General features: G+C 34.2%; 1 protein-coding gene across 6 annotated transcripts; it reads left to right on the top strand.

Moving 5' to 3' along the window:
- The first annotated feature begins 4,111 nt into the window (after nucleotides 1-4,111).
- LOC18431832 (uncharacterized) lies at nucleotides 4,112-15,294 on the top strand. Of its 6 annotated transcripts, none has more exons than XM_011624142.3 (5): nucleotides 4,112-4,310; nucleotides 13,263-13,390; nucleotides 13,495-13,539; nucleotides 14,743-14,775; nucleotides 14,866-15,294. In XM_011624142.3, exons 2-5 carry the CDS (start codon nucleotides 13,351-13,353, stop codon nucleotides 15,030-15,032), a joined length of 285 nt encoding a protein of 94 aa, XP_011622444.1. In that variant the 5' UTR covers nucleotides 4,112-4,310; nucleotides 13,263-13,350; the 3' UTR covers nucleotides 15,033-15,294. The 6 variants fall into 6 exon arrangements, with proteins under 6 accessions (XP_011622444.1, XP_020521394.1, XP_011622445.1 ...); XM_020665735.2 differs by having other exon boundaries at nucleotides 13,306-13,390; XM_011624143.3 differs by having other exon boundaries at nucleotides 4,112-4,306.
- Nucleotides 15,295-15,527: the final 233 nt, after the last annotated feature.

Raw genomic sequence — 15,527 nt, forward strand, 5'->3', positions numbered from 1 at the left:
TCTGCATGCAATCGACCATGGAACTTTGGAATATCAAATTTTATTCCAGGTTCTCTTTCTCTTTCCAACAATTTAAGAATTCGTTCATTGAATTCGTTATTGGCCGGGGCTACTCAAGGTTGGTTAGGACCAATATGCATACCTCTTTCATTTCTGTTGCCTTGAGTTCCAACGCCGGTCTCCGAATTCCTTCCATCCTGAAGCTAAGCGAACTTTTGCGCAAGCTCATCGACTTTCGCAGCTACATGCATGAATTGGTTTACTCTCTCTACTAGGGCTTGAACTAACCCAATCAATACTTTTAATCCATTGAGGGGTATCTCTTGTGAAGCCATCGGAACTTGGCTCTGATACCAATTGATGCAGGGAGAGAATAAAACCAGAAAATTGACAATATAAAGAAGGAAGGTTAAGAGAAAAATACCCTCTCTCAAAGGTCTGCAAGAGAATCCACTCCCAAAACAATCTCTTTTTCAAGAGACCAATTTTTATTCAATTTATAGACTGATTTACAATGAAAGGGGATGTCCCTTTAAATAGATTGAAATAAGATAACTAATAAAAAACTTCTCTCGACACCTATCCCTGTTTTCTCTCTCTCATATTCATGGGATTCTAGATAGCCATATTTTCCCTCTCATGTATTACCCAAAAGAAACCTCCCAAGTTGGTTATTCTAGATAAAGATAAGCTCTCTTCTAAATTTACCCTTATCCTAATTATATCCCTCAAACTAACCCGATACAAGATAAACGCAATATAAACTCTAAAGTCGTCCTGCTAATTATCCTTGCGCACTCCCTAAACAAAAGAATAATTAAAATAATTTTAATAATTTCCCCTTATTACGTCATTGCCATTTCTTTCCCTCTTGGGTTCTGTGACCCTTCTTTGGCCCAGTCACGACGGGGCCAATTCTTCTGGTAAATCTTGTAATCTTGTATGATTTGGTATATTTCAAAAAAGAAAAAGAAATGTCGGAGAAGACTCATTGTTACACAATTTTCACAAAACTTAATTAATCTTGTATTTATTGGATATTTCAAAATCATATGTTTATTATTCTACCTTGTTATTCAACTACATCGACATCTGTCTCTCGATTTATACAATTCATTAAGAAAAAACTTAGATTTTAAGAAATAATATTTAACCTGAAAGATTTATTTTTTAATTATCTCACTGATGTCATCATGTCCCATCAATTATAAATCATTAAGCACATCCATAGTAAGGACTAAAAAGAGTGTTAAATGACTACCAAAAACATGAGACTCACATTATTACTTGCTATCTTAACAACTCAGAGAGCCTATGATGAGATACTTATCTCATGCAGTATGCTCCTGTTATGTGAAGAAGCTATAAATCCGATGGGTTGATTTTTGGCAAATAAAGTACGAGAAATAAATTATAAAATATATACTATAATAATACAAAGATTTACATGGCACATCAAACTGAAATCCACTATACCAATGAAAGTTACATCAAAGATTTTGGAACAGAGAGTTACCTCTCTAACTCGTGACAAAACTAAGTCGACAAATTACTCTTTTTTCCTTTTCGGCAACCATTACCGAGAAACTGACATTCTCTTTAATTTAAAGGGAAAAAACCCCGAAATCTCTATGGGAACCGTTTCTTTATAAGAAACCAGCCTCTCAATCTTGTGGGGTACCATAACAAAGTTTCTCTATATAGGAAGTTATCTTCTTTTTAAGAGAAAATCTTACTTCTTATACACAAGAGGCTCTACCCCTCTCTCTAGAGGAACCACCATTATCATATAGTGACGCAAATAAGGTAGACAAATTCTCTGCACTTTTATCTCATATGTATAAGATTAGGAATCCATACAAAATAAAAAGCTTCTTTACATATATCTCAAAACCAAAAGATATATCCAAGAGTCCTAATCCTTTTGGATTTCTATTTCCTTTAGGAAACTTATCAATAAAAATCTCAATCCTACTTAATATGTGAATATCTCAATCCCACCTAATATGAGAATATCTCAGTCCGACGGGAATAACTCAATCCCAAATAATATGAGATTTCCTTAAGTGGGTGATTTTGAATAGCACCAAATCTAATATACCACATCATCATTAAAGATAATAGATATTACTAATAGGACAAGGATAATAGATATTATTAATAGGACAAGTTTGAATGAGCCCATATGTAGTATTTTAGACACGGTTATGTAGAAACCTCATTCCCAGCTGAGGAAATTTCAAGAAACGAAGTATAATAGACTAGCTTCCATGAACCCTAGGGCTACCTAGAGCTCTAAAAACCAATACCTTGGAACCCAAACCCCCTTATGGCCTATCATACTCACTTCCATACTCATAAAGATGAATCTATCAAGAGGGCTTTGCATGTAAAACATTCAAACTGTACCAGTTATAAGCATCATTAAGATTATAGCTCAGCCTCTTCTCATGTAAGTCTATCACTAGACTCATCTACGGTATGAATCTTTTGAGATAAGTACTTGAAGATAAATTATTTATTATCTAATAATCCAACTAACCATTCGAACAACTTGTTTTTACCACACCGAATCTCGACCTCTTGAGGCAACAAAAGGCCTAGAATGTGTTCCCACCATTAATGGTTACTCTATGGACTCTAGCCCCATTCTGTTCACTACTCAATCTCTAATCGACTTTTGGATTGAGCCATATCTGCGCATAATGTATCTAGTTTATAGATTTGATCGATCTGCATTTTAGAATTTTAAATTTCATAATTATTGTTAAACATGGATTTTTAAGCCATCATAAGGTTTCTACCACCGAAATTACATCTTTTGACAAAATTGAGATGATGAGGTGGGCACCTTATACAAAACCTCATATTTTTATGTATTGTCATTTGCAAGGCAACACACTCATTTATCATAGCGGTGCATTACAATCCACAGACGAGGATTATAGTGAGTATGGGAAAACCGTAACTCTGTGAATGGCTTGGGGCCTTGGCGGTTATATTATCTAGCCCCATAGTGAGGTCTTTGACTCCATTATCAACGAAGGGTAGGGTAGGGGCCCACATCCCCACTAATTTACCACAAAAGTGCCCAGGTTTAATTGGTTAGTGTTTAATAATTTACAACACTATACCCCTAGCCTCAATTCCTACCAAAAGTTTGAGGCCCTCTCCCCGCTAACCCAAAAACAAACCCCTAACTTTTCGGATTGAGGCAATATCTCCCTTGTGCCATAACAAGCCAATGATATTATATTATGGAAACGTGTACTAGTTATATCTAGTATATAAGAGGTCACAATTAATCATAATCAATTGGATGTAAAATTGATATTATATTTTGGAAATGTGTATTATTTATATCTAGTATATAAGAGGTCACAATTAATCGTAATCAATTGGACGTAAAATTGGTTGTTGAATTTACTTTACTATTATGCTCAAAGTTCAAAAGAAATTTTTTGAATTTTATGACAAATTTGAAGCTGCCGAATTTCACATTGGACGAATGTAGGAAATTGTCCTTGTTCCAAACCCCCGCAGTCTACATCATTGTTTATAAAATCATCTGCTCTAACCGCTAACTGCCCGGTTAGATCAAAACCGGGCGGTGGCTAGTTTCGGTTTTGGGTGGTTTGGGTGATCAATCGGCGGTGGCTAGTTTCGGTTTTGGGCGGTTTGGGTGATCAATCGGTATTTAAAATAAAAAATAAAAAAATTGTATATAAATTGTCAAAACTAAAGATTTTGATTTGTAATACATTTTTAAATATTCTTTACATTATGGTAAAGATTAAAAATTGTTTTGGTCATTAATACTCACTTTTATATTTTTCTATTTTTTTTAAAAAAATTAAAAAATAGCTATTAAAAAATATAAAATAGGTTAAAATCCATTTTTTTCATTAATTTTCAACTTCATTTGAATGTGTTTTGTTTTAATATCTCTTTATATGTTTGTCATATTTTCATAGATTTTTTTTTATTTTTTTAATGTTTTCATATTTTAGGGCGGCTGAAACGGCCGGTTTACGGGTTAGGCGTCTTAAACCGGTCTACGGTCGCAGTATACGAGTCCTTATATCATCTAAAAGAGAGAAAAGCCCCCGCTGAAACGGACAGTCGAACCTCCACTTCCTTCTCTACTGTGAGTGGTCCTTTTTACTTCTCCTTTATTTTTTATATACTTCTTTTGATGACCTAAACAGTAAGGGCAAATTTAGGGATTCTTGTTTAATGATCTCTAACAATCACGCCACAATTTCTTTTGTATAATTTTGTGTTCCGGGGCAAATTGAATCTCCCTGTAAGTAAGTATTCTCTAATGCTAAATATCTTCTCCTAATAAATGTGGATAATTTTGCTATTTTACCTTCTTATTACATTCAGCTTGAATTTGTGTATTCCCAGATGATATGAAGAAATGAGTTGACCGTGTGAGTTGGTCATGTCTAGAGTTTGTCATGGCATGAGAAAGATTTGTCAAAAAAAAAAAGAAGTTTAGAAAGATGTTCTGATGAATCTTATGATGGTGGTTCCTTCTTGTCTGCATTTTAATCAATGATTTTACATTATTATTCTTACTTTGTTCTTGCTTTTTTCTTTTTTAATTTCAATGACATTTACAGTATCTAGAGAAACTGGTATTTCTCTAACTTCCTGTTTAAAAATGATAAGTTTCTCTAATTTGCTCCATTGTTTTTTACCTATTACTGATCCCTATGTGATGAACATAGTCTAGCTCCATGCCCTAACATATATTGTTGGCTATACATAATGTTTTGTGCTATTTACTTAGATTGCATTGATCGGAATGGACATGTGCTTGCAAGATGATACCTAGAAATTTCCCTTGTTCACAAGTTTAGCCAGATTTGGGAACTTTCTTATGAGCTTAAATCTAATTTAAAAAAGACCTTCATTATTTAGTTTTTCATGAGAAAGGGTTTCACTTTTTCTCGACCTGGATTTTCCTAAGTGAATTTTGATATATTGTGGCCCTTGATAGTAAAAAATGGAGGAACATGATTCATGTGGCCGACCCCAAATAATTGGGATAATCTTGGATGATAATGATGATTTTTGATATATTATACTCACTACCCTATGATGCTCTTTGACTGTCAAGGAACTGATTTTGAACATTAGCTAATATCCTTGAATGTATTTGTTGCAATTTGAAAGCAATGTGAATTGGTTAGATCTGGTGCTTAGATTCTTTTCAGCCTATACAATTAACATAACATTCACCAAGTGACTATTGGACGGTATCGTTCATGTTCAAGCGATCCCTTTGGAGTGAAATCAATATTCTGCACATATTTGTAATTTTAAATCAGAATTATGCTCTGATAAATATCTTTTAAAATTTTTGTATGTTAAGTTTCGTTGCCGGTGGATTAATTAATAGTTTTTGATTCTCAAAGAGAGATAGATATTCTTGAGTTTTCTCTAAAAGGACCAAGATGTTAAAGAATTTCTCCTTCAAAAGAAATTCTTCTTTTGATGGACAATAGTTTCTTATCTGTTAAAAATAGAAAAGATCACAGAGCAAGAAAAATGAAATCCACATGGAGATCAGCCATGTACGTGTGCATCAAAAGGAGTGTTTTGGTTCTCCGTTCTGTTGATAAAAACTTGCCTGGTTAGCCTCTTGGTGAAATTCACATGGAGATCGTCCATGTACCTGTGCATCAAAAGGAGTGTTTTGGATCTCCGCTCTATTGATAAAAACTTTGCCTAGTTAGCCTCTTGATGTTTTGGCAGATGTCATACTTGGAACTTCCCCTTTGTGCTTGAAGTCTCTTCGGAAGCCTCTTGGTGAAATTCACATGGAGATCGTCCATGTACCTGTGCATCAAAAGGAGTGTTTTGGATCTCCGCTCTATTGATAAAAACTTTGCCTAGTTAGCCTCTTGATGTTTTGGCAGATGTCATACTTGGAACTTCCCCTTTGTGCTTGAAGTCTCTTCGGAAGCATTTCCCAACCTCCAAGGAAACCTCTCGTCTTGTATTGCTGATCAAACTGCATTAAGGGAATTGCTCAAAATTAATGTTGGAAGAATGTTCTATCTAAAGGAGAAGACCACTTTTGGAAGTCAAACTCTCCAAGAAATTCTGATTGTAAACCTGATTACTTGTAGAGGTTTACATTGCTAGAATTGTTCCTTCGTATTGTTCTTTCTGTCTCTGTTTTTTTTTCTTTTCTTTCTTTCTTTTTTTTTGTGTTTTGAAATGTTGAATTCTGTCATATTGTTTTCCCATCAAAATCCTGACATCAGGATCTTCTATTCCAAGAGAGACAAAAGGCTTATATGGGGAAGGAGGATTGCTAATTTGGTGGAAAAGCATCACAAATCCTCCATTGATATTGTAATATGACCTCATCAATAAGTTAACCTTTCTTCAAAAAAAATAAAAAATATGACTTCATCAATGACTAAAAAATGCTTCTAGCTCCTCTCATAGTGTCTTTGATCCTTGTCTATTGGATTGGAATGGTATGAAGCAAGGGAAAGGAGCAAAACTCTCAGGTCTATTTGATCCCCTTTCTCATGATCTTTTTGAGTGTTCTACAATGTCAGTCTTATTCCACAAATCGTACCTTTTGACCTCATCATCTGTAATAAGACAGGGAATTCTGAGGAAGCCCTCTGCCATAAAATTTTACAATTCCAAAATGAATTCAAGTTCCTTCCTTGACAAAATTTTTCTTGTTCTGGAATTAAAAGAATTTTAGCTGCTAAATTTGACATCATTCGCCTCTCCTCTCATCTTTCCTTTCCAAAGAAATATGGTCACTAATTTAAATTATTCAATAGCTAATTGGCTACAGCAATACTAATCCCATTCAGGGTTCAATAAGAAATGAAGTATCAATTCGAGCCTCCTTCAATCGCACAATTGAGATATGCCTGAACCTCACAATTTCAAAATTGCATTTAAAGGGCCTATCGAAATTTTCAAATTTTTGTAGTGTTGGATAGTCATTTATCACATCATATAATTTATTTTCTTGGTAAACTTCTTTATCTGTTCAAGTATGAAAAAGTTTCGAAAAGATCTTATTCAGTTGTGTTATTGGGTTTAACACATGGATTTGTGAATAGTTTTAGAATCCATTCCCTTTAGTTTCCGATAATATCTTTTGATTTTCCTTTCATTATCTCATTCTATATTCCAGAATAATAAATGTTTATCTCGCCAATTTTATGTCTCCGTTGATTTTGGGGTTTCAACACATGGATCTGAATCCATTCCTTTTAGTTTCCTATAATATGTTTTGATTTTCTTTTCATTTTCTCATTCTATATTCCCAAATAATAAATTTTTATTTCGCCAATTTTATGTCTCTGTTGATTTTAGAAGAAATTTCTTTACATTTTCTCTTTCCAGTGAAATGGAGGAATCTTTTGTCACTTCAGGTTTTGTTGATGGGTATTGTCAAATCGATTTCCATGGTATAAGCCAAATCCCACTCTTATGTGGCATTCCTCGTTATGCAATACATAACATGCAGCGTCTTCTTAGGATTTGGCATCCATCCTAGGTTGCATGATGAGCTTCTTCATCATCTAGGCATGTTCCTGTCCAATGTTCGAAAATTCAGCCTCCCCACCACCTAGGTGAAAAGATTTTAAACATACCTAAGCCCAGTTTGGACGGGGTCATTATGCGTCCTGCTTCTAGGCAACCCACCTAGGTGGTCAAAGCGCTGCCTAGGTCTCTAGGCGGCGGCCGCCCCGTGACAACTTACGGGTGGGCAGAAAAAAACCCTCAGTGAGGATAAAAAAATATAACTTTTTCCCCCTAAAAAGGGGGGGGGGGGGGGCGGGGCGCGGGGGAAGAGTTTTAGGGGGTGTTCTAAACCCCCAATAGAAAATCTATGGTATTTAGGGTGAGAAAACCCCCCAAGAAACCACGCTTTTGTGCTTTATCGAAAGATCAATAAATATTTTATTTTTTCAATTTCTTCCCAAAACGAAGGCAATAGTTCATGGGTAGATTTGGAGCTTCTTGTAGTTGATTTTGAGAACTTTTGGCGACCCAATAGACGAGGTTTGCACTGACATTGATTTGATTTTTGATATTTTTAACGTATTATCATATTTGAAAGAGGGCTTTGATTTAATTTTGCTACAACATATTATCTTATGAATCATGTATTTTTTCTTTTATTTTTATTTCTTTTTCTTTTATGATATATTTACATGTTTGTAGTTAAATATTGATTTTTTTGGTGATTTATTGATTTTTTTCTCACTTGGACGACGAAATTGAGCATATATTGTATTCTTTTATGAATAGTTGATTCATTTTTTGTACAATGTCTTATTTTGATATTCTGATTTTTTTGTTTTAGTTTATTAGATAAATAATTGATTATGTGATATCTTAATTGGTTAAGTCTTATGTGAAAGTGAAACTAAGGTCTTAAAATGTCTATGTTTTCGTCTATTTCATGATCACAAGGGGTTTGGGGCTCTAAAATTGCCCTAAAACTCCCTGAGGCTTTAAATCATGCCCTAAGAACTTCCATGTTTTTTATGTTTGGGGTGGGGGGTTTCGATTTTGGTGAGGGCACCGTGTCCCGTCTAGGCAGCCAGGCCCCCAAACCGCCGAAGCGCTCGAATCCGTTTTTTTGAACATTGTTCCTGTCTAACATGGTTTGGCTATAGGTCTTGTTGCACAGCAAGCAAATGTCATGTCATCATGGTTTTTGTACATGTAAAATATTCCCTTTTTTTTTTTGTTGTTGTGGAGGAAGCCAATGCCCTCATTTTGTTTTTGTGAACCTGTAAAATTTTCTCTCTTCTATGCATTGTTTAAGAAGCCTTAGAACAAAACCTAATAACGTTATGTTTTTATTTTTTTTATTTTTTTATTTGTTGAGGGAATAGACTGTATAAGATAAAATAGTACTTTTAGGATTTATGGTTGGGAAAAGGCTTTGATGATGATGCTGATGATGATATAATATTGAAGTACAAAAGGAGTTAATGGCTACCGATTGGTTGGGAGTTCTACACAAATGTGATTTATTTGTTATAGCTGAAGTTTTTTTGTTTCTTAATTTTCTTTACACTAGTCCATTTTGTTGGAACAAAATGGGGTTAAATCTGTTTTTTGTTCTCCAATTTATTGTTGTTATGCCTATTACGAACTATGGTCATAACCAGTGGTTTAAAAAACGGATCAGGCACCCCAAAAACCCATTCGGATCGGTGAATCGGCAGTTCGGATCGGGAATCGGCCAAATCGGTCAGATTCGGCAATAAAAAAATCCAAAAAATATATTAAATATCATTATAAATGTTGTTTGTAAAGAATCCAATAAGAAATGGGGGTACTACATTATTAACTTTCATTTTTTTTATCAATATGCGCATATCGAAATGTTATTTCCCTGTATGAAGTTATGTTAAGTTAACATTAATATAGTATTGTTTTAATTATAATAGAGTGTTACTATAATCTAGATATTTGTATAACTATTAATTATAATATAGTATTATAATATTACATCAAAATAATTTAAAAATATTAAAAAACACTTCCATGTAATTTAAAAATAATTTTTATGTATATAAAAATAATTATATTGATATAAATTTAACATAATTATATTAAGTTATTAACATAAAAAAAAACAATTTCATGTAATTACGTTAATTTTTGTAAATTATTATATGGAATTTTATTTTTGTAATTATATGTAATTAAAGATTAATTATATGCACTTTATGTTTGTATATTTTAAAAAAGAAATAAATATAATTAATCTTAAAAAATATTAAATCTTAAAAATAAATAAATAAATTTAATCTTAAAAAGAATTATAGACCATTTCATTTGATAAATGTCCTTTTATAAGAGAGAGATCTATTTATAGAGCATTCAATTTATACATCATTGTATATATGAGAGAGCGCTATTTATAAAAGGGTTTAAGAAGTGGTTGTGCACTGCAATGGGCGTGCATTGAATTATACCACATCGAAGCTTTAAAGGCGAATTCACTATTATAAAAAGTTTGTAGCGTGTGCAACTTAGGACGTATTTGACATACAATGGCAATTAACAATTGCAGGAAACGTGGCAACATAAGCGCCCAATTTTAAAAAATTTTCTAAAGCTACTCTTGTAAATAATTAATTTGTGTACCCTTTACTTTATATAAATTCCAAAATGATCCATGCAAAACGATTCATGACATCTCAATCCGACTTATGATGTCATCGAGCGTATTTTTTAAAAAACCGGTTGGATCCCCTTTTTTTAAGTGTTTTAAAAATCGGCGATTTGATCTGGAATCGGGCAATCCAGATCGGGTATCGCCCATCCCATTCCGGATTTGGGGAAAAGAGGGGATCCGGCCTGTTGTTTTAGAAAAACACTAGATGACGTCATAAGTCGGATTTGATGATGTCATGAATCGTTTTGCATTGATCATTTTGGAATTTATATAAAGTATAAGATGCACAAATTAATTATGTACAAGGGTAACTCTTGAAATTTTTTCAAAATTGGGGGCTTATGTTGCCACATTTCCCGCAATTGTCAGTTGCCATTGTATGTCAAACACGTCCCAGTCACGCAATTACATTAAGTTGCATGCGCCACAAACTTTTTATAATAGTGAATTCGCTTTTAAAGCTTCGATGTGGGATAATTCAATGCACAACCTTTGCAGTGCACAACCACTTAAACCCTTTTATAAATAGCGCTCTCTCTCATATGTACCATGATGTATAAATTAAATGCTTTATAAATAGATCTCTCTCTTATAAAAGGACATCTATCAAATGAAATGGTCTATAATTCTTTTTAAGATTAATTGTATTTATTTATTTTTAAGATTTAATCTTTTTTAAGATTAATTATATTTATTTATTTTTTCTAATATACAAGCATAAAGTGCATATAATTAATCTTTAATTACATATAATTACAAAAATAAAATTCCATATAATAATTTACTTTTAACATAATTACATGAAATTGTTTTTTATTTATGTTAATAACTTAATATAATTATGTTAAATTTATATCAATATAATTATTTTTATATACACTAAAATTATTTTTAAATTATATGGAAGTGTTTTTTAATATTTTTAAATTATTTTGGTGTAATATTATAATATTATATTATAATTAATAGTTATACAAATACCTAGATTATAGTAATACTATATTATAATTAAAACAATACTATATTAATGTTAACTTAACATAAGTTCATACTGGGAAAGAACATCTCAATATTCAATTATTGATGGAAAAAAGTGAAAGTTAAAAATGCAGTACCCCAATTTCTTATTGGATTCCTTAAAAACAACATTCATAATGATTTTTAATAATATTTTTGTATTTTTTTATTGCGGAATCCGAAGCATCGATTCACCGATCTGGATGGGTTTTTGGGGTACCCGATCCGAGGCATCGATCCATGTTTTAAACCACTGGTTTTTTCACCAGATCTAAAACCGGTTGGACGATACCTGATGCGGATCACTCGATTCTGGATTGGATCGCCAATTTTTAAAACTCTGTTCATAACTCTTCTTGGATTTTATATTGTAAGCGTAGGCATGTTCTTTGCATTCTCTATTGGTGTCTTTTTCTGTTGTTGCAACTGGGTCTGCTGTTTTAGTGTCTTCTTATTCAGGAAGTGTGTGTCACTGCTTTGCTTATGAACATATAAAGTTTTCTTTCTTCTGTTCATTTTTTAAGCAGTTTCACAGGGAACTATAGACCCTGCTGAAGGCAGTTTTTCAACAATCGGTTCGCCCGGCGCCTTGGTACCTTAGACCAAAACAATGCACGCCCAGACCCATGCGGCCCAACACAGATGGATGTACTTGGGCGGGCGCCCAAGTGGGTCAGGCGGGCGCCTAGGTGGGTTTCCAGGTGGGCTAGGTGGAAAAGGGGATAATTTTGACTCCGAAAAAGGTTTATAGGGAATATTTTCAACCTAAAGTTAAAAGAACAATTCCCTAAACCCTTAATGTCTTAGCTATACCTTTTTTTGAGAATCAAAAGTATTTTCTGCTGTTTGAAGAAGCATTCTAAACTTTTTCACTTATTATGTAATATAGAGAGTTGGAGACTCTTAATAATATATATCCTATTAAAGTTTTAAATTTTCTATGGTTTGAATTTTGAAATTTTGAAAAAGTTGATTCTCAATATGCAATATTTCATATGTTTGTATATAAGAAACAATGTTACAATAGTACAAAATTTTCAAATGCATAAATTGCAAAATTGACACAAATATATATATATATATATATATAGAACTTGTACTACAGGGGGCGCCCAAGGGGCTCGGCGTTGGGCGCTAGGCTGGTCGCCTAGGGCTTCCTAGTGTTTTTTGAAACCTTGGTCAGGAAGATCTTAGAATGTGATTTTACTTGTCTAATTGAGATTTTATATTTTTATCTTTTCTTTTGACGCACACATGTTTTTGCTTTGTTTATTAACTAAATTGAGACTTATTTTGAGTTTTTTCCTCTAATTCGTTGTTCTGACACGTATTACTAATTGCCGCACAGTGTTCGAAAATTCATCCGCCCGACCACCTAGGCGAAAAAATTTAAAAAACGCCTAGTTGCTGTTTAGGTGAGGTCATTATGCGCCCTGTCTCTGGGCTCCTGCCTAGGCAGGCAAGGCGCCACCTAGGCGCTGCTATCTGGGCGCCACCCGTGACACTTTACGGACGAGCGGAAAAAAACCTCGCTGAGGGGGAAAAGGGTTTTAGGAGGTATTTTTAACCCCCAAAACAAAAACTGTGGCCTTTAGGGTGAGAAAACCCCCCCAAAAACCGTGGCCTAGGCAATTAGGCACTCAAAATGCCTAGGCGGCCGAATCCGCATTTTTGAACATTGCTGCCATGGTTCTTGGACTTCATGTTGTAAACGTAATGATGGCCTACTATTTTCTCCTTTTCTAAACTTGTGGTTCTATTTGCTTGTATTAGGTTTGGAATTGACATTGGACTGTCATAAGGCTACTGCGTGGAGCCTAGATTTCTTCATACATCTTCATATGTTTTGTTGCTGAAACAGTGAATAAATCTAATGTCCTGTTTGTGAAATTATGTTCATTTTTCATGATGATCATTACGAAGAATGTTGTGCATCAGAGGGGACCATACATTAATGTTCACCCTGTTCATTTCTTCTTGTAATCCTTTTATTGCTATTGAGAGATCTTACAGATCGAAATGTTTTTTTTTTTTGATAATGATCTTACAGATCTAAATGTTAATGTATTTATTGTCTATTCCTGGTTCTTGAGTGCTGGTATTCCTGTGAAGAAAGGCCTGAAGCATTGCTATACAAAATGGTCCTCACAAACTTCAACGGCAGTGGTGTAGGTTTTGGTATGTCAGTTTGGACAGTGGTGAAATTTGTTGATTTTTTGGTTTGGTATGGTAATGAATTACACGTCTTCTCTCTTAATGACCATTACTCCATTCTTGTGCAGGTTTTGGCATTGGTTGTGGTTTTGGAGTTGGATGGGGTTTTGGGGGTTAGTTACTCATTCTTCTTTTCTGCATTTCACAATGGTTAGTCTTAAAATTGCAGTCACAAGGATTTATTGTAGTACGATAATGAGAGCTGGCATCCTACAGTCAGCCCCAACCAACTAGTACAATAATGAGAGCCGGTATCCTACAGTCAGCCCCAACCAAAAAAATGCTTCTCCTGAATGTGAATGGATTTCTCGTTCTTTTCCATAACCCACTTACCTTGCATTGTAGAACCTAACACATTACACTTGCCAATTATCTAAGCACATTGATTTGCAGCATACTTTGGTAGTGCTTATGTTTAATATCTATAGACTGGGCTCTCTGAGGTATAGAGGTTACACAAGTAACATCTTAAACCCAAAAATTTTACTCTACATCCTGGCAGCATCTGTAGTAGAATGACATTCACATTGAACTCTGGACCTCAAGCTGCAAAGTCTGAGACTGACTCGTAGAACCTGAACTCTCATGTTGTTAATTTTAATAAACATGGTCCATGCTTTGAAGTTACACAGGAGTTCGAGAAAATACTTTGAGCTGATATGTCAAGACAACTCAAGTCCACATGTAGTCAAAGTGGCTGAATTGTTGCATATTTACTGTTTTCCATTTGAAAAGCAAAGAGAAAAAAAGCTGCAATTGTAACAAAAAAATACAGAAACCCATATTATTTTTCTCCCATTTAGCGTAATGAACAAACAATTTGTGTTATTTGAGGAAATTCAGCCAACCAGGGACAACTCGTTCAGGAAGTTAGAGGAATTTGTGATCTCTTGCTGTAGCATTGATGTATGGGAGAGAACCGTTCTTATGCTCCAGATGCAGCCCTAGGGATTTTCATTCTGATTCAAGTCCTAAATTTGCTCTGAGTGTCTGTGTTGTTTGAATATAAACTAATTTGCAGATGAGTTTTCTAAGATTATTGTGAGAACCATTGCTCTCAAACATTAGTGTCATAGAGCTTAGAAATGTTTATAGAGTTCTTTAGTGTTAACTGTTGAGGAATCCTTACCAATTTTTTTTTTCCATATCCAAGAAGACTATCGGTAACTTCTCATGAAATCATATGTACTTCCTTCTGTTAAAATGCATAAGTTTTTCCATTTATTTTTTATTCCTTTGGGTGCTTGCATCGTAGTTATAACTTTGAAGATGCATGGAACTATCTTTGACTTATTGCTGATCTATGTGTCCTTCAGGTGTGCCTTTGAATATCTTGGGGCTGGGCATGGGTAAGAACGTAAAACTGCAAACAGTGCTTTAATAGCAAGGGAAACCAGATATGTATTTCTCACTTGATGCTTTGGAATCCTTTCTTGAAGGGGGAGGTTGTGGAGTTGGACTTGGCCTTGGTTGGGGCTTTGGAACTGCCTTTGGATGTCAATACAGGAATTCTGAGATCACGTTTCAGGGTAATGATTTCCACAGCTCAAAGGTTCAGAGGGAGGGGACGATGCCGCCAAATTCTGCCAAATCATGTTGTGAATGACGTTCCAATATCATTATTGCCTCTTGCTGACATTTTAGAGCATATACTAGGATAGGCTCCACAGTCACTGAAATATACATTTCTTTATAATTTTCTTTATTGCATTTCCTATATCTAGCTGTCACATGAGCATTTGCGCACTTGGTGTTGCTTGTTTAGTATACTTGCATAGTTCATGCCTATAGGCACATGCTCCAAATGAGAAGACTTTAAACCAATGATTGAAAATTTGCCGATCGAGATTTGCCAGATCGGAGATCAATAGTGATCATGATGATTTCTGGTCAGCATCGATAAGGCAATTTCGTTATATGATATAATAATGTATTATATAACAAAAATGTTAAATGGCCCAGTTGGCTAGATTATGGGCCTATCAATGCATGGTTGAAGGTTCAATTTCTTTAAGAAGTTTTTCTTTTTTTTTTTGGGGGAAATTTATGTACGGACTGAGTTTTTATACCGTTATAATAGAATGACTTGAAAATAGCATTT

The sequence above is a fragment of the Amborella trichopoda genome, chromosome 12, assembly GCF_054954075.1.
Source record: "Amborella trichopoda isolate Santa Cruz 75 chromosome 12, AtrichopodaSantaCruz75HAP2 v2.0, whole genome shotgun sequence".
Classification (NCBI taxonomy): Eukaryota; Viridiplantae; Streptophyta; class Magnoliopsida; order Amborellales; family Amborellaceae; genus Amborella; species Amborella trichopoda.

Bases quoted from the DNA above. Each gene is read 5' to 3' on its own strand.
- LOC18431832 (XM_011624142.3), top strand. From the start codon at position 13,351: ATGGTCCTCACAAACTTCAACGGCAGTGGTGTAGGTTTTG. The intron at 13,540-14,742 runs GTTAGTTACTCA...TGTGTCCTTCAG, and splicing joins AGTTGGATGGGGTTTTGGGG to GTGTGCCTTTGAATATCTTG. The intron at 14,776-14,865 runs GTAAGAACGTAA...CCTTTCTTGAAG, and splicing joins TATCTTGGGGCTGGGCATGG to GGGGAGGTTGTGGAGTTGGA.